Source organism: Vipera berus, assembly GCF_964194415.1.
Source record: "Vipera berus genome assembly, chromosome: 4".
Classification (NCBI taxonomy): Eukaryota; Metazoa; Chordata; class Lepidosauria; order Squamata; family Viperidae; genus Vipera; species Vipera berus.
This window is the reverse complement of record NC_138206.1, coordinates 62,254,937-62,274,666: the sequence shown is the minus strand read 5'-3', so window position 1 is coordinate 62,274,666 and position 19,730 is coordinate 62,254,937. Positions and strand designations below refer to the sequence as shown.

Sequence of the window (19,730 nt, the reverse complement as noted above, 5' to 3'; positions counted from 1 at the left end):
GCGCGCGCACCTCCCCAAACCTCCCCAAACTTCGGCAGGTCTCCGGACGGCGGCGGCTTGGGAGAGGTGCGCGCGATCCTGGAAGCACCGAAGCCTCGGCCGCGCGCAAGTCCTCAGTAAGCTCCGGGCGGTCACTTGCTTCGCGTCTCCTGAGGGAAGGGGGGGCGACTGGAGCGGGCGTGTTTCCTCGCCTGCTGGGCGCCGCTATTTGCCCGGGGAACGCGCGGGCCCCGAATGGCAGCGTGGAGCGAGGAAGCGGACAGCCAGGGCTTCCCCGAGAGCCGCGGCCACACAGGGTATTCCTGTGTATTCAGGCTTGCAAAATGGCGGATCGAGCCTCTGCTGGCGGCAGAGGCTTGCAGAGCGCGGATCCAGCCTCCGCCGGTGGCAGAGGCTTGCAGAACGGCGGATCAGCTTATACTTGAGTCAATAACTTTTTCCAGTTTTTGGGGGTGAAATTGGGGGTCTCGGCTTATACTCGAGTCGGCTTATACTCAAGTATATACAGTACATGATTTATTTTTGTGCAGCCAGTTCAAATTTGGCCAATTTAAAATGTGATATATTTGAGCGTATATCTTATTTTCTTATAAGACATTAATGAAGGTATACAAAGTATACAAAGGTATAAGATATATACCTTTATTTTCCTGAATTTTATTTTCCTGGGCTCCAAGATCACTGCAGATGGGGACTGCAGCCAAGAAATTAAAAGACGTTTGCTCCTGGGGAGGAAAGCCATGGCAAATCTAGACAGCACACTAAAAAGCAGAGACATCACCCTGCCAACAAAAGTGCATATAGTCAAGGCTATGGTCTTCCCAGTTGCAATGTATGGCAGTGAAAGTTGGACCATAAGAAAGGCTGAGCCCCAAACAATTGAGTCCTTTGAACTATGGTGCTGGAGAAGACTCCTGCAAGTCCCTTGGACTGCAAGGCGATCAAACCGGTCAGTCCTAGAGGAGATCAACCCTGACTGCTCTTTAGAAGGCCAGATCCTGAAGCTAAAACTCAAATACTTTGGCCACCTAATGAGAAGGAAGGACTCACTGGAGAAGAGCCTAATGCTGGGAAAGATTGAGGGCAATAGAAGAATGGGATGACAGAGAATGAGGTGGCTGGATGGAGTCACTGAAGCAGCAGGCGTGAGCTTAAATGGACTCCAGAAGATGGTAAAGGACAGGAAGGCCTGGAGGAACGTTTTCCAGGGGGTCGCGATGGGTCGGACACAACTTTGCAACTAACAACATAAGATTTTGTGTGTATGTGTGTGTGTGTGTGTGTGTGTGTGTGTGTGTCTGTGTCTGTGTATATGTATATGTATATATATATATGTATATATATATATATATATATATATATATATATATATATATATATATATATATATATATATATATATATATATATATATATATATATACCTAGGCCACAGGCTCTCTCTCTCTCTGTTAGCTGAGAAGCAAGGAAGATATGGGCCCAGGTTCGAATCTCAGAAGGGTATGGCTGACTGATGAGAACAAATAAGTTTGAAATGATCATATCGGTCTCCCTTTATTCTTTGTTAGCAAGCCAAAAAAAAATTCCACAAATATGAGCTGTCACTGCTGTGGCTACTGCCAAAGGCGCACGGAACGCTGTTACCTTCCCACCGTAGTGATCCCTATTTTTCTACTTGCATTTTTACATGCTTTCGAACTGCTAGGTTGGCAGAAGCTGGGAGGAGTAACAGGCACTCACTCTGCTACGCAGCACTCAGGATTTGACCTGCCAAACTGCTATCTATCTATCTATCTATCTATCTATCTATCTATCTATCTATCTATCTATCTATCATCTATACACACACACACACACATATTAATGTTCAACGTGTATTATTTATAATCAGTTATAACTGACAGGTTTGAATATAATTGCTCATAGTGAATTATGATAAATCAAAAAAATCCCTCCATTTTTTACAGAAAAGTGTCACAGAAGTTCATGTTTTGTTCATTTATAAGTTACAACTTACTAATATTAATATGTATTATCTGGCAGTGTATTTAAAAAGAAGAAAAAATAATGTAGTTTTCTTTGAATCATTTACATTCATCTTGATACATACAATTCAGATCCTGGGGCAAGGACCTCTGCAAATCTGACCCATTTATACTTTTGATGTCATCTTCCCTTTTTTCCCTAGCCCTTTCATTCTGACCTTTCCAGCAAAAATTAATAGAAAATCTTAAGTGTAAGAGGTAAAATGTTCAGACTAAATACCATTTTACAAAACCTCTTCTGTCTAGCAGACTATTATTACATAGCAGCCAAGTTTGAGATTGCTGGCTTTGGTGAAACTCAGGAGAATAAGGTGGTGCTTGTAAGATGCTGAATTTAACTTTATTGATGATACAAAATTAATCTCATGAAGACTTGTAGTCTAGAATACTGTATTAAAGGCAGCCAGGTGGCACCGAGAGCATGTAAGTGATATTTCACTGAAGTATTCCCCAGAATTTTTAGTTCACATCATTCAGAGCTGTATAATTGAGAATGGGACATGTGGAAGCCTTTATAAGTACCAGGGCTACTAGCTGGCCTACTATAGTTTCTTTACTCAGGGAAAGTATTTATTCCAACTTATAAAAGATTCCACAACATTTATTTTTAAATAGAATAATATAAAGCCTGAGAGATTAAAGAGGTTTATGTTTCCTAAAAAACAACAGACTATATAGCAGATGGTCATCTCCAGCAGCAGTTCCATAAATTTTAAGGTGGGCACATTTACAATCACACTCAAATAATAATCTGTTCCAATTGTACATGATCTGAAGACCATCAATAAATGACTCTAGATATGTAGACAGACTTTTAATGATTTGAGATTCAAGCAGACTTGAATAATTAAAGGTCAACACAAGGACCTTCAGTTGGATCAAAACAAAAGAGTAATGAATATACCACTTTAAAATTCTGTCAAGACACTTTCTAAGGTACTATTCTTGTTAAAATCTGATATTGTTTTGTACTACTGTACAAAATACATGGTGGTTACCAACTACTATTTCATATTCTATTACTGATGATTGCCATAAAAAACTTGGGTCTAATAATAAAACAATAAACTCTGGATAACTGTTACCACACTATTTCTATTCAGGAAAGCTAATTTATCAGCCTCCATGTACTCAAAATACTTGAACCTTCAAGGGTCAGAATTTCAATGCACACATAAACTTTCCAAAAGGATCCAGCTACTTTAACATTTCAGGAAGGAAAAGGATAGGTCCAAGTTCTTCAGCTTCTTTCTAGGGCCAAGGTGATGTGTTCTTAATAGTATCATCTCTCTGCATTAAATAAGGAAGAAGTGCTCAGTCTTGGCAAATGTTCTATCACATTCACCAAGTACTACAACTACTTGCTTGTGTACAAACAAGACTTCCAATATTATAAAAATAAAATTGCTGTCCATACATGCATAGGAAAAGTTAGTGAGCCTCCCCATGATGGGGCAACTTTAAATGGTTTATAAAGCAGCTCTTCTGAATGCTTTAACAGTCCATGTCTCTTCTTTTAGTTGACATTTTTATCCACTGGACTTGCTCTCTTTCCTGTTTTCTTCTGCTTGTAGAGATTTATTGTGTCAACTCCTTTGGTAATGACTTTTTGTTGTTGTTGTTGTTGTTGTTTTGTGTAATAAATCTTTTTGAAAAGCTGAAATATGGCCTCTCACTGCTGCAAACCTATTTTTTTTCTTCAAGTACCATTACAAACTTGTGTGCTGCAAATATATGCCAAATTGTTTTCAAGCAAAAACAAAAACATGCCATAAGTACTGCAAATCATTATTGCCTTGTCATGTCCATTTATGTTCACCTCTGCTTCTCGAGGCACCACAAATAGAAATGTTTTTATTTCTTGTCCCTATCCCAGGCTCTCATATTAGCCAAGCACATTGTTGACTTAGAAAAAAAAATGTTGAGAATCTCCTGTTTGAACTCCATCACCAAATTCTTGTTAGCTGTCCTTGTTTATTTGTTTAGTGAACTCCTTCCAAAAAACAAGCCTTTGCCTCTTATATGGAAATAATAATTCAATCAATCACACTGGATAAACAGCAATTCTTAGGACATACACTTAGGACATACACACAGTCTCAAAACATACAGTCTTACAAGTCATTCTATCTTGTGTTTTGATGATCTCCACTGCCAAATTCAAGTAACCTAATGTGCAACATCACATGAAGTCTATCATTTAAAATGAAGTCTTTTGAATGGATTATATGTTTTCATGGAAAGCGTTAATTTCTTGTTATGGAATGGAATGGAATGGAATGGAATGGAATGGAATGGAATGGAATGGAATGGAATGGAATGGAATGGAATGGAATGAATAGAATAGAATAGAATAGAATAGAATAGAATAGAATAGAATAGAATAGAATAGAATAGAATAGAATAGAATAGAATAGAATAGAATAATAGAATAGAATAGAATAGAAGCTGGAAGGGACCTTAGAGGTCTTCTAGTCCAGCCCCCTGCTCAAGCAGAAGAACCTATACTGTCTCAGACAGGTGACTGTCTAGCCTCTTCTTAAAAATCTCTAGTGATGGAGCACCCACAATTTCTGGGGGTAAGCTGTTTCACTGGTTCATTGTCCTCACTGTTAGGAAATTTCTCCTTAATTCCAGGTAGCTTCTCTCTTTGATCAGTTTCCAACCAGTTTCTCGTCCTTCCCTCTGGTGCTTGGATGAACAACCTGGCCCCCTCTGCCTTGTGACAACCCCTCAGATACTGGAATACTGCTATCATGTCTCCTCTATTACTTCTTTTCTTTAGACTACCCAAATCCAAGTCCCATAGCCGTTCTTCGTATGTTTTACTCTCTGATCATCTTAGCTGCTTTTCTCTAAAAAAAATTCCAAACTCTCAACATCTTTTTTGTGGTATGGTGACCAAAATTGGCTGCAGTATTCCAGGTGTGGTCTTACTAGGGTGGTAACAATACTTCGTGTGATCTTGATTCTATGCCTCTATTTATACAACCCAGGATTATATTAGCTTTTTTGGTTGCTGCTACACACTGCTGGCTCATAGTCAAGTGATCGTCCACTAGGACTCCAAGGTCCCTCTCAGAGTTGCTGCTTTTAAGCCAGGTCTCACCCAATCTGTATTTGTACCTTTGGTTTTTCCTGCCTGGATGTAAGACTTTGCTTTTCTCCACATTGAAACTCATTTTGTTGGATAAGGCCCATTGTTCAAGTTTGTCAAGATCTTTTTGGATCCTGAGTTTGTCTTCTGAGGTGTTGGCTATACCTGTCAGTTTGGTGTCATCTGCAAATTTAATGAGTTCCCCTTCAATTCCCACATCTAAGTCGTTTATAATTATTAAATTATCAAATTGCTAAATCATCAAAAAAAAGAAATATATATTAACAGGCCCACAATTTTATATATTACTTATATGTAAGGTGTAGGTCTATACATATGTTGTATATAGTGTGTTTAAATGTGTGTTATGTAGGCATACACACTGAGCAAGCAACTAAATTTCATTTTTAATGTGTGCCATTGTGCCCACAGTAAAAAAAAAATGACAAGGGTTATCTATCTATCTATCTATTGATCTATCTATTTATCTGTCTATCTGTCTTATTAGTAAAGTTGTCAAAATCCTCTGCTATGTTGTTCAGTACATAAAGAAATGAAAATTAAATCTCTCTGTAGAGTGGAAGGAGCAAGAGTTTAGCATAACTTTGCTGTAGATGTTTTTCTAGAGGAAGACAGTGCACATGTTTATGGCTATGCAGAATAATTACTGTATAGGAAAAGTCTGATAGTCTTCATCTTTAGAAAGAACCATAATGATTTACTAATTGAAAAGTTAAAAGGCTAACCTATAATGCATACTATGTGATTGTGCAGCTTTGCATGTTGTTTGAGATGATTTGAGACAAGGTATATCACCCCCTACAGTGGTAATTTTCAGTCACCTTCCAACTAAATGAAATCATTAATTTCTTTGAAACTGTTCAAACAAAAGCATTTCTTCTTTCAAATCATTATATATATATATATATATATATATATATATATATATATATATATATATATATATATATATATATATATATATATATATATATATATATATATATATATATATATATATATATATATATATATATATATATATATATATATATATATATATATATATATATATATATATATATATATATATATATATATATATTATATATATTTGTTTTCTGAGGTTTTCGCGGGTGTTCATATGTGGATCTTTGGTTATTCGGGTTTTTCCCCGCGTAGAACTAAAGGTGTAGGGGCAACGTTTCGACGGAATCCCATCCGTCATCATCAGGCTGGTGGCTTCTGCTTCCTTCTTCTGGGAGAAGCATGTGGCTGTTTGTTCCTCTTTTTTAAACTGCCAGAGGGGGTGTGTTCTGTGGGTGGAGGTGTGCTCTGATTGGGTGGGGGAGTAAGTGTGTTCTGATTGGGTGGGAGTGTGTTTTGAATGGTGGGTGTGTTCTGATTGGGTGGGGGTGTGTTCTGAGTGGATGGGCTGGTCTCAGCTGCCAGCCTTAGACCTGAGCTGGTGAGTTGTGCTGCTTTTGTTCGGCTTCGTGTTTGTGGTGGTGCCATGTTTTTATAGTGGGTGTCAGTTTGCTTATTGTGTGGTTTGGAGGGGTTTAAAGTGGCTGATGTTGCAGCTGTAGTTAGGTTTCTGTTTTGTGGTTGTGCCTCGTTATCATTGTGGGTTCGGATTTGCTTTTTGAATGGTTGTGTGGTGGTGATGTCATGTGGTGTTGTCATGACTTTGGGTCTATCATTCTTGGTGGTTGGGACTCGTCTGTCAATCAAGGCGGGTTTCCAAATGGTTGGTAGGCGAGAGGTATCATCTCGTTTGTTTATGCTGTGGGGGCGTTTTTCTATCTCAATGGCTTCTCTGATTATTCTGTTGTTAAAATGTTCAATTTTGGCGATAGTTTTGGTTTTTTAAAAATCAATTTCATGTCCCATGGCTTCAAAGTGTTGGACCAGGGATGAAGTTTGTTCTCCTTTTCTGAGTGAGTTTTTGTGCTCTTCAATGCGTGCACTTATTCTTCTGTTGGTCTGTCCGATGTATGTGGTGGGGCAGGTGGTGCATGGGATTTCGTATACTATATATATATACATACATACATACATACATATATATGTTAAATGCTTGCTAACTATTTAGATTACCTTGCTAGGCCCCAAACATGGGACAAATCTTTATTTCCTGTATCATATATATATAATTTCAAACAAAATAACTAACTTGTCAAATGTAGAAAAATGTAGAAAGTATCTATAAAGCATTTCAGATGTAGAATTGATTTAAACATATACAGAGTAGACAGGAAAACAAATTCTTACATGGGCAGAAGCATATGGTAACAACTGTATTTTGTCCCGGATAGAGAATTCCAGTATGTAAACTAAATTTGAAGATACCATCATCTACGTCTTTGCCTGCTGCATCAAGATCAAATCGCCAAGTAAGCTGTTTCTTTGAGAAGTTTTTCAAATACAGTTTCTGCAGAAAGAGATAAGGTAAGCCACATGATATAAGATGGGCTACTTTATGAATAATTAATGACACCAAAAAGACCTATCATCAAAAGATTTATGTGTATCCTCCAAATTTCAGGCATATTTTCTCCAAATTATGAGTGTTATTGAAAAATACCAGAGTTATAATATTGTGCAAAATAGTAGTGGGGTGTTCAGATTGCTAATTAAAATGAGTGATGTAAAAGTGACAAACGCAAAATATCTGTTTCTGCATGAATTTTGAGCTGTACAAACAAATTAATTTGATACGCATGTATCAAATTAGGGGAAAAAATGCTATGCTCAGAATCAAGGCTTTAGAAATCCAAACAAAAGATATTTCAGACATATTTCTGATACAAAAGATACTTCAACTTTACTGAAAGAGCACTGATCAGGTCACTTTTGAAGCAATAATGCCCAAAGAGAAGGCCCTTCCTATCTCTATGGCAGTTGTGAGAATTGAATTGTTTCATTTTACTGTTGGATTTCCCCCAAGATGATGTGCTGAACGAAGGGCAATCTGTTTCACCTGTCGATAAACTGTTGATTTTGCCACCAAAGTGGGTTCTTTGACAGCTGGTTCCTAGATCTGAATGGCAGCTAAAAATGGGCCAAGATTTTGATGACGGCGGCAAGAACAATAATAAATAATAATAAAATTGGAAGGGACCTTGGAGGTCATCTAGTCCAGTGTTTTTCAACCACTGTTCCGCGGCACACTAGTGTGCCGCGAGATGTTGCCTGGTGTGCCGTGGGAAAAATTGAAAAGTAATTATAAAATACTTTCTTTGTGTTTATTTGATTCCTATTCAAGAGAATTACTTTATATATAGTCAATATAGGCACAGAGTTAAATTTTTTAACATTTTCTAATGGTGGAGTGCCTCGTGATTTTTTTCATGAAACAAGTGTGCCTTTGCCCAAAAAAGGTTGAAAAACACTGATCTAGTCCAACCCCCTGCTCAGGCAGGAAACCCTATACCATTTCAGACAAATGGCTGTCAAGTCTCTTCTTAAAAACTCTAGTGTTGGAGCATTCACCACTTCTGGAGGCAGGTTGTTCCACTGATTAATTGTTCTAACTGTCAGGAAGTTTCTCCTTATTTCTAGGTTGCTTCTCTCCTTGACTAGTTTCCATCCATTGCTTCTTGTCCTGCCTTCAGGTGCTTTGGAGAATAGCTTGACTCCCTCTTCTTTGTGGCAGCCCCTGAGATATTGGAACACTGCTATCATGTCCCCCCCTTGCCCTTCTCTTCATTAAACTATAGATACCCAATTCCAGCAACCGTTCCTTATATGTTTTAGCCTCCAGTCCCCTAATCATCTTTGTTGCTCTTCTCTGTTATCTACTTTCTAGAGTCTCAACATCTTCTAGATGCAGTATTCCAACTGTGGCCTTACCAAGGCATTGAAAAGTGGTATTAACACTTCACGTGATCTTGATTCTATCCCTCTGTAAATGCAGCCTAGCACTGTGTTGGCTTTTTTTGGCAGCTGCAGCACACTGCTGTCTCATATTTAAGTGACTGTCCACTAGGACTCTGAGATCCCTCTCACAGTTACTACTATTGAGCAAGGTACCACCTATACTGTACCTGTGCCTTTGATTTTCTTGCCTAAATGTAGAACCTTATTTTTTTCACTTCTGAATTTCATTTTGTTAGATAGCACCCAATGTTCAAGTCTATCAAAATGGATCAAGATGGATAAGAATCAAGACGATCCTCGGACAACTGTAGACCTTCCTGTGAAGAGGAATCTTGAGGATTCCAGTAGGAGCGGTGGAAAGTCAAATCTCCATCTTTCCTCCCAGGTGTTTGATTTTTTTTTAGGCACACCTGGGCTTTAATTGTACAGTTTGAATTTTCTTTATCTTGATTTTTATTTTATCAGTTAATCGACTGGTTGAAAACTGATTTATTCTAACCCCTTGCTAGATTTTAACATGAATTCTTTAATGTTTTTTCACTCTTTCACTCTGCTGTTCTGAATTACTATTGGCTTCTCTGTATGGAAGTTGATGGAGATTTTCTGGGTAGTGAAAGTGACCTGCGTAGCTTTTCATTTGCATCAGATTTTCACTATACAGATTTTGTGTTTTCTTAATTTTAAAAAAGCTCTGATCTTGATTTTTTAATGTTTGATGAAAATTTTCTTTAATAGACCCAACATAATATATATAAAAAATAAAATAAAAAAATAAAAAATTAGATAGAGATCTCATCTGAAATATTGGTTTATATATTTTTCTTGTTAATAAGAATGAGAAAGTTTATAACTATTTATAGACCCATTAGGTATGGTGAGAATTTATCAGGTTTTTTTTTCTTTTCAGCATCCAGCCAGGGTGAATTTTTTATGTTTAATGTTGGATGTTTGGGTAATTTTTTCTTTTGTTGTTGTTATTGCTGGAAGTATGTTTTTTTCTGTTTTGTATTTCTGTTCTGTATTTTATTCCTATTCTTTTTTTCCATCTTTATTTTGAGAAATATTATCTCAACATTCTCTATGGTTACTTTGTTACGGTATATCTTACTCCCATCTTTGAAAGGAACCTTTTATGTCTATTTATGAATGCCCAGTTAAAAGGACTATATTAAAAATGACTGTGTGAAAACTAAGGGAATCAGAGAGGGAATCTTTAGTGATGCAACCTGAACTATTTACAAACAACTTGTTATTTGTTACTTTTCACTACCCAACCACCATATTGCTTCACAAATACATGTATATGTAAATACTGAAAAACCAATAAAACTTGAATTTAAAAAAGGCAGTGTACCAACTTAAAGATAAAGCCCTCTGGGAAGCCTTCAGGGTAACAAATTGCTCTTTAACCTATAAGTTCAAATTGAAAACTTTGGTAAAAAGTTTGATAACATAACAATAGTTTTAAATCTATCTAAAGAGGATATTCAGACACAATCAACTATAGAGATCTAACTACTTCGCTGCCCTCATCGCGTCCGCAGATAATCGCCCGGCCGCCCTGTTTAGGGTGACCCGCTCCCTCCTTAATCAGGAGGTGAGTGAGGAACCCTTGCAGGGGCGTGCCGAGGAATTTAGTCAACATCTGTTGGACAAAATCGCTTGGATTCGGACCGGTTTGGACTCCGACTGGGCAGTATCGGACGATCAGGACACGAGCGGTCTTGTCAATGTCACCTGGGAGGAGTTCGATCCTGTGACTCCGGAGGAAGTGGACAGGATCATGGGGAGGCTGAGCTCCACCACATGTTTATTGGACCCGTGCCCTTCCTGGCTGGTTTATGCAGCCCGGGAGGGGACACGAGGCTGGTTCCAGGCGGTTATATCTGCCTCTCTGAGTGAGGGTAGTTTTCCCGCCGCCTTGAAAGAGGCGGTGGTGAGACCTCTCCTCAAGAAGCCTGCCTTGGACCCGGCTGTTTTGAATAACTTTCGTCCGGTCTCCAACCTTCGCTTTCTTGCGAAGGTTGTTGAGAGTGTGGTGGCGCATCAGCTCCCTCTGGTCCTGGATGAAGCGGATTATCTAGACCCGTACCAATCGGGCTTCAGGCCCAGGTACAGCATGGAGACGGCATTGGTCGCGCTGGTGAATGATCTCTGGAGGGCCCGGGACAGGGGATATTCCTCTGTTCTAGTCCTATTAGACCTCTCAGCGGCTTTCGATACCATCGACCATGGTATCCTGCTGCGGCGTCTCAGGGGATTGGGAGTGGGAGGCACGGTTCTTCAGTGGTTCTCCTCCTATCTCCTGGGACGCTCACAGTCGGTGTTGGCAGGGGGGCAGAGGTCGACCGCGAGGCCTCTCGCTTGTGGAGTCCCTCAGGGGTCGGTCCTCTCGCCTCTCCTGTTCAACATCTACATGAAACCGCTGGGTGAGATCATTCGTGGTTTTGGAGTTGGGTATCATCAGTATGCTGATATACCCAACTTTTCATTTCGACCCCAAACCACCCCAGTGATGCCCTCGACGTGATGTCCCGGTGCCTGGAGGCGGTCCGGGTCTGGATGGGGAGGAACAGGCTTCGACTCAACCCTGACAAGACTGAGTGGCTGTGCGTACCGGCATCTCGGGATATTCAGGATATCCCACCCCTCATTATGGGGGGGTGAGTCATTATCTCCTGTAGATAGGGCTCGCAACTTGGGAGTCCTCCTAGATTCACAACTCTCCTTAGAAGACCATATTGTAGCTGTGACTAGGGGGGCCTTCGCCCAGGTTCGCCTGGTGTGCCAGTTGCGGCCCTATCTAGACCGGGATGCCTTGCGTACGGTCACTCATGCGCTCGTGACCTCTCGTCTTGATTACTGCAACGCTCTCTACATGGGGCTACCCTTGAAGACCACTCGGAGGCTCCAACTGGTACAGAATGCAGCCGCGAGAGTTGTACTGGGAGTCTCCCGATACTCCCATGTTACACCTTTACTCCGCGAGCTGCATTGGTTACCGGTTGTCTTCTGGGTGAGGTTCAAGGTGTTGGTAATGACCTACAAAGCCCTTCATGGCATGGGTCCAGAATACCTTGGGGAGCACCTGCAGCCGGCGTCAACTTCCCTCCGCCCAGTACGCTCCCACAGAGAGGGCCTCCTCAGGGTGCCACCGGTCAAAGAATGCCGACTGGTGGCCCCCAGGGGGAGAGCGTTCTCTGTGGGTGCACCGGATTTATGGAACCATCTTCCGGTTGAGCTCCGGATGGCGCCCGATCTCCGCTCCTTCCGGCGCGATCTTAAAACTTACCTCTTTAAACAAGCTGGCCTGGCCTGATGGGACGGGGTGGGAAATGACTTTAATTTTAAATTTGTATTAATTTATGGGCATTGTTTAATCATGTTTTAATAATTTTAATTTTTGTATCTAGTTTTTATGTATTGCCCTGTTCACCGCCCTGAGTCCCTAGGGAGAAGGGCGGTATACAAATTAAATTAATAAATAAAATTAATAAATATAGCCCAACCAAGCTCACAAGTGAATGGATTGGAATCTAAACTGCTGTTGGCAGATTTAAAGAAGAAGCTTGGTCTGGAAACTGTAGGTTTGCTGGAGAAGGCTGAAAGGGATATGGCTTCTACAGATTCTACAGACACTTGATTTCCTTATTGGTAGGTCCCAGGTTTTCTGAGTTGGAAAGAAAGTTTCCAATTCCATCTCCTTGAGTACAGGTTTTCCACAGGGCTGTGTCCCTTGATGACCCACGACTGGTGTGCCAAATCTGCTATGAAACATATTGCGAAGTATGCAGATGACACGGCAGTGGTGAGTCTTATCTGGGATGACAATGAAGATGCTTATAGGGAAGAGGTGAATATAAAAGTAACCTGGTTCTAAATGTTGATAAAACAAAGGAGATCATTGTAGATTTTAGAAAGAGCTGGCATAGTCACACTCCACTCAGTATCAAAAATGCAGCTGTAAAGGTGGTCAACAGTATTAAGTATCTGGGGGTGCAGATAACTAACAATATGAATTGGTCTCTCCACATGTCATCCTTAGTGAAGCATGCAAATCAGCATCTGCATTTCCTGCGTCGGATGAGGAGAGCACATCTTTCTTCTTCTGTCCTGGCCACTTTTTACAGAGGCAAGATTGAGAGCATTTTAACAAACTGCATCACTGTCTGGTTTGGGGGCAGGAGATAGAAAGTCCATACCAATAATGGTAAGAACAGCTGAGATCATAGGAAGCTCACTTCCTGGTATTCAGGATGCTGCTTATAAGCGCTATGTGCTTAGAGCTGAAAGCATTGTTAGAGATCCCACATACGCAATTCATGGTCTGTTTCTGTTGCTCCCAACTGGGAAGAGGTTTCAAACTGTTTCTAGCAGGGCTACCTGATTCTGTAATAGCTCTGTTCCCTATGCCATCTTGTCTGATAAACTCGCAAGATTCGTTTTTCTCACCATGCACATGTATACATAACCCAAACTAGACTGTTGTTTCTCTGTGTCATATAATATACGTAGGTATTTGCATAATTCTGTATTTATTTATTTTTGTCATATTTATGTAGGAGGTGGTGACCCTTTGAGAGCTGTATGCAACAAAATTTCATTTTAATGTATGCCAATTGGTGTACATTCAGTGACAATAAATTTATTATTCTATTCTAGAATTGGAGTTAACAGAATTGAGTGATGAACTGGACTTTCTAAAGAAGATTGATGGTCACTGGGGAATGGACTTACTATATCTAAACGGGAAAATAATTTCAATTGGACTTTTTTGAGAAAATGGATCAACAACAGAGGTTTATGATTTAGAGAGAAAAGATACAATTGTTGGAAAAGTTCTCAACCAAAATCTTAAGGAAAAATTTTATTATTAAAAATCAAATAAGGATCTTTGATCCCAGACAGATCAGAGACAATGACTGCAATGATTTATGATAGTTAAGAAGCGGCTGCAGACTTTCTACAAGTTAAATACAATAACAGATTGTTAACAGATGCCTCTGAATTTTAACTTTGCCATTTGTTCCCGTTAACTACTTTGCCTTTTTAAAAAAACTTTTGTCTTTTTTAATGTACATTTTTTATTTCCTATCTAATATTTTGTCCATCCTTGTTTGTTTTTATAACATTTCTTTCTCTCTCTTTCTCTGTCTTCTTTGAGTTTTTATTTTACCTTAATTTTCTAAATAAAATAAAATTTTATTCAAGGGAAAAAAACCAGATGTAAATGCAATAAATACACATTTTTCCTGGAAAAAAATGACCGCTATCCAGCATTAACTTGAAATAATCCTAAACTGTGCTTAATAGAAAAAAAGAGAGAGAAAGGTAATAAAACTTTTCTCCTATCTTTGGCCACATCAGAGGACTGAACCTAAGGCATGACTTAAGGTTTATAAATTTGATTAGTAGCTTAGTCTTATGTTTCAGTGAGGTCTTTAGGTTTCAATTTTAAAACTGCAAGTAGATTTCTTGGTTTTTAATCCTGTACTCTATATTCTGTAAGATATATTTGATTTATTTTAGATATAAAAAAGCACTATAATTTTTAGTGTATATATGCATCTGTGTATGATTGTGTGTGGTATGTTTTTATTCTGCCATTATACAGGAAATCAAAAGCAGATATAGAATCTAAAAGAAAATATACAGAAATAGTGTGAGCAAAAATTACCAGCATTTGAATTATTAATTCTTGTTTGAAAACACTACATAAACAGAATTTCAGAACAACAGTGTGGCACAATTAGAAGTATCCACACTTCCCTATAATATGTACCAACCTTTATATTACTGCTGTCGCTTATAACACCCATGTTGATACATTTTACACTATGTTGAAAGGTGAGCTCTAAAGGATAAATATGCAGTGGCGGCTGTAACACTGTAGAAAAAACAAACATAGACAATTATTTTAACTTCAAGAACATAGATTTATTAAACTATACATGGATTAAATCTGGAAAAAATCAGTAATTTTGACTAGAATTGGAAAATCTTCAAATCAAACAAGACTCAATAAAGAATCCAGATTTCAAAAGTTTGGTTGATTTGAAATGGCAAGAAATACACTCAGTACATGAACAAAACTGGATCTGTCTTTTCTCAGCTTACTATACAGAGAAAACTTCAGGGTACCCTGATGGGGAGATAAAACTGAAGCTCTATCCAGACCTGTATAGGTTTGCCAAATTAAGTTAGCACCTACATCAAGTAGGTGTTCTTTATGTAAAGTCTATGAAGAGATTTTAGGAAGATGGATGGGGAAAAATTAAAACTTTATTTTCATCAACTAATAATTGAAATTTAGCTTTTCATTCAATAATGTATATATAGGCAAGAAAGTAATTTATGACATCTAGATTCCAAAATTATTTGCTAACTTGTAAATCTCAATATCTAAAATTATTATGCCCCAACAAAGGGTATTCTTTTGTTATTGATTTATGGATTAATAATCATATATATTACTGTACTACCGTTATGTATTTTTAACAAAACTATGTTTGAGTACAATTGGTTTCCCTTGTAATGCAGTCTATACTTATGTATTTGATTTTATGCACTTAAATACATATTTCTAAGAAGGTTCTTAGATTCTCAAAATCATAACAAGATTAAATAAATCCCAATTTAAAGCATCCATACCTATTTTTGTTGTAAAGAGCAACTCACAAATTCTCCAAAAAGCAGGCTGTTAAATTTGGAACTCATACTCCTGATAATGTCACTATGTCCATTCAGACTTTGAGGCCCAAATATTTTTGGTACAGGCTAAAATGTTTGATTACTTTGTTATAGTACAGTGATGGCGAACCTTTTAGAGACTGAGTGCCCAAACTGCAACCCAAAACCCACTTATTTATCACTGGGTGCCAGGTAGGCGTAGCTTACTGGGTGGGCATGGCTGTGGTGGTCATGGCAGATTGGGTGGGTGTGGTGAAGGTGGGCGTGGTCACCTCAATGTTGCTCGTGGGGAGGGACACCTGTGGGGGGTGGGAAAGGATGGAGAAGATCCAGGGGGTCTCTGGCCGGTGGGGCAATAGGCAGAAGGCTTGTCTTGCGGGGTGAGGTGAGACAGGGCGGGGGTGCCATTGCCATGGGGCAAGACAAGGGCTGGGGTGGCTGCTGCCTGACACCATTGGCCCTTGCACACAGAAGCCAGCAAGCGCATGGGGACCAACGGTGTCCGTCAGTAGCTACAGCATGCCGGCCCCTCAACCAGCACACTCTGGGGCTCCACAGCCCATCTCCAGCAGTTCAAAGAAGTCACCTCTGAGCTGGATGTCCGGCCGACAGCTGAGGAGGCGATGCAGTGGGTCGTGCCTGGGAAAAGGAGAGCATGCGAAGAAAGGAGGGATGGGGTGGCGGGGAAGGAAACCAGCCATGCTGGGATGCATCCAGCCATGTGGGACCTCAGCAAGTTAGCAGGCAGCTGGTTGAAGAGGGACAGTTGCCACACCCGAGGCATGGCGCGGGTGCCCACAGAGAGGGCTCTGAGTGCCGCCTCTGGCACCCGTGCCATAGGTTTGCCACCACTGTTATAGTACATTGATTTGCTCTAAACTACAAAATCCTGAAGATCTTGGTAGCAGGTAGGGGAGGCAATGGATGGATCAGGAAAATGGTCAATGCCTCATTGTGGAAAAGGATGGTGCTCTCTGATCTGAAAGAGGCAATGGTATATACTCCATCATGAAGAAGACATCCAGTGTCCAATCACTTGCAAACCACCCTATAGAATGAAGTTTATCTGGATGTTTTTCATCCAGAATTCAGGCCTAGGCATGAAACAGAAGATGAGATCCTGTGTGAGAATATGGATGCGTACCTCTTTACCTTTTTAGATCTCTCAGCAATGGTTGATTTCATTGTATCTCTATAGGGCACTACAGAATTTCAGAGTGATTCTGCTCCTTCCTAACTATTCCTTTCTCTTCTAATATTCAGGATGTATATTAGAAAAGTACATCTTTTTTTTTGGTAATATATTTTATTGATTTTTTTATTTTTATTTTTAAGTATATCTTTGAGGACTGAGGTAAGAATGGAAGTTTTATGTGCAGTGGGATAAAACTGTCTGCTTTGGTATTAAAAGATGCATTGTTTTTAGAACAATAATAGCATTATGTTGAATTTATATTTAGTTGTATTTACTATTACTATTATTGATACATTTGATCATTTTGCTAATGTTTTATGTATATATTTGCATTAAGTTGCATGGAGTCTCATGTCTAAAGCAGCATAGAAGCATGCAAAATAAATAAATATATAAAAAAGGAATGAATGCTCATTTTGACTTACAAAGCTCAACAAAATTTGGTACTCCAGTAGCTACAGGACATTTGTTTTCAAAGAGGTCTTATCTGTTTAATGTATTCATCCTAAATAAATATACTAATAGTTCCTCTCCCATCATAAATTCAGGAGACAGAAAGGAATGACTGCTTTGGGATAACAATGCCCACCCTCTAGACCAGACATGTCAAACTTGCGACATCACGTGACGTCGCACGACGTATCGGAACTTTTTCCCCATTGCCGGCAATGGGGTGGGCACAGTTTCTTCGTGACGCGTCTGGCCCGTGGGCCAGCAATTTGACACCCATGCTTAGTTTAGACCAAGGTCATCAAACTTGCAACGTCACGTGACATGTCGCAACGTATCGTGACTTTTTTTCCATTGTCGGCAATGGGGTGGGTGCAGTTTTGCCACAACGCATCCGGCCCATGGGCTGGCAGTTTGACGCCCCTGCTCTAGACCATCCTCCCACTGCAGACCAGGAGGGTATTTGTGAACTTCAGGAAGGCTGGAAAAACAGAGTGTTGGGAGGGGGGGTTGATTATTGGTCACAGCATGTTTGTATCATTATTGGCTTTATTGTATTATGGAACATGTGATCTTCAAAACTACTATTTAGGGTATGTTACTTGGTTTATTGATTTATTACTGTATGTCATTTTTATTATACTGTACACAATCATAGGTCCTTGTGAAATGTAGTAGCATATGATACAGAAAATAAAAAGATCTGAGTAGATATCTCAGGAATACTTCTGTTAGAGTGGTAAAGGTAGAACCACTACAAGGTATTCCTTCTCTAAGCTCCATGAAAGTATTGTATAAAAATCAATGATCACTTAAAAGACCCCTAAATATCAACTGGGTCACACTTCTCTTGTTTTTGTCTATCAGGTCAGATCATTCATCTGGTAATCAAGAACATCTCAAGTCTGAATCCACACAGAAAGTATCTAGATAATATAGAAATTTTCACTCAGGCCCTGGCTATCTCCTGTCTGAACTACTGCAATGAGGTTCATATGGGACTGCCCTTGAAAAGTATCGAGAAACTTCAGCTAGTGCAGAATGCAGCCACAGGAACAATTCTAGATGCCCTCAAAAGGGTGCATGTAACACTTTTGCTCTGAGAACTACATTGGCTAGCTTGATTCCGGGTCCAATTCAAGATATTGGTTGTGATCTATAAAGCCCTACATGGTATGTGCTCAGGCTACCTTTGGAAACATCTTCATCCCACTACATTGGCCCATTCCACCCAGTCAGGCAAGGAAGATATGTTGCAGATACCATCAGCTAAAGAATTTTGACGAGTGATGTCTAGAAAGAGAGACTTCTTAGCTGTCACCCTCAACCCTATGTAAGGCGCACCTGCCACTCTCCTGGCCTTCTGAAAAAGAGTTAAAACAAGGCTCTGTGGCCTCATCTGGGAAGCCAAGAGGACCACACAGGTTGGATTGAGCTCTGAGAGCCCTCTCTTCACCTTTTTAACTAATTTTTAACAAGGTGCAATCATCCTTGCCTCCTTTTAAATTCTATTTTTTATTTTTATTTTTTAAATTCTTATATACTATTTTTATATTTTACTGTACATCACCCAGAGCCCCTCTCTGAGGGGGATGGGCAATTCAAAAATGTGAATAAATAAATTCCTAAAAAAATATTTTATTTTAGACATCTGTTCTTGTCAGCTGATTTGTCCATTTTTTCACATTTAAAAATTATTAAAGGATGTTCTGTATATACACATCTATATTTGCCTCTGAGGCTTACATACCAGTTGCTTGAACTTTGCATTCTTGAATAGGTATAGTCAATGACTGAGGTCGAGGAACAACCATATGCTTTGCTGAACTAGCAGAACTTAACTTTTTTGAAGTATTTGTGGAACACTGAGCTTCATCAGCATTAATTTTTATTGGAAGTGTAAAGTCATAGGCTGCCACCTAGAGGATGAATATAAATTTATAATTTTCTTATTGCTAACAATACAAATGTTTCAATACCAGAAACCAACAAAGGTTGTATTCAGGCAGTAGTCAATTCATATTCCCAAAATACTGTGAAAGAAAAGTCATTCCATAAAGAAATGAAATTAAGGTTAAAAAGATTGTAAATGGAAATACAGTTCTAAAAATAAGGGGGGGACTATTGTTTGGTGAAAAACTAAATTTGTGGCCTTCCTTCCGCTAAATATTCAAAGAAATTCTTGCAACCTGATCTATATAGATGATTTTAAGAGGAAGTACTATGAAAATTATCTCAAAAGCAAGTGAATAGTATAAAAGATTATGCACTCAGAAGTTAAAGTTAATAGCACTTTAAATAGGACTTGGAAGTTTATCAGCAAGTATTGCAAAAGAAGTAGATCCACTGGGACTGCCACATTCTGCCCAAA

General features: G+C 39.2%; 1 protein-coding gene across 1 annotated transcript in view; it reads right to left on the bottom strand.

Annotated features, from left to right (window-relative positions):
* Nucleotides 1-19,730, bottom strand: part of CFAP47 (cilia and flagella associated protein 47) — a 198,066-nt gene that overhangs the window by 133,360 nt on the left and 44,976 nt on the right. The window contains exons 22-24 of the mRNA XM_081326237.1: nt 19,110-19,278; nt 14,811-14,911; nt 7,417-7,576 (exon numbers count right to left, since the gene is read on the bottom strand). Of these exons, the coding sequence (XP_081182363.1) occupies nt 7,417-7,576; nt 14,811-14,911; nt 19,110-19,278 (430 nt within the window). The remainder of the gene's footprint in view (nt 1-7,416; nt 7,577-14,810; nt 14,912-19,109; nt 19,279-19,730) is intronic.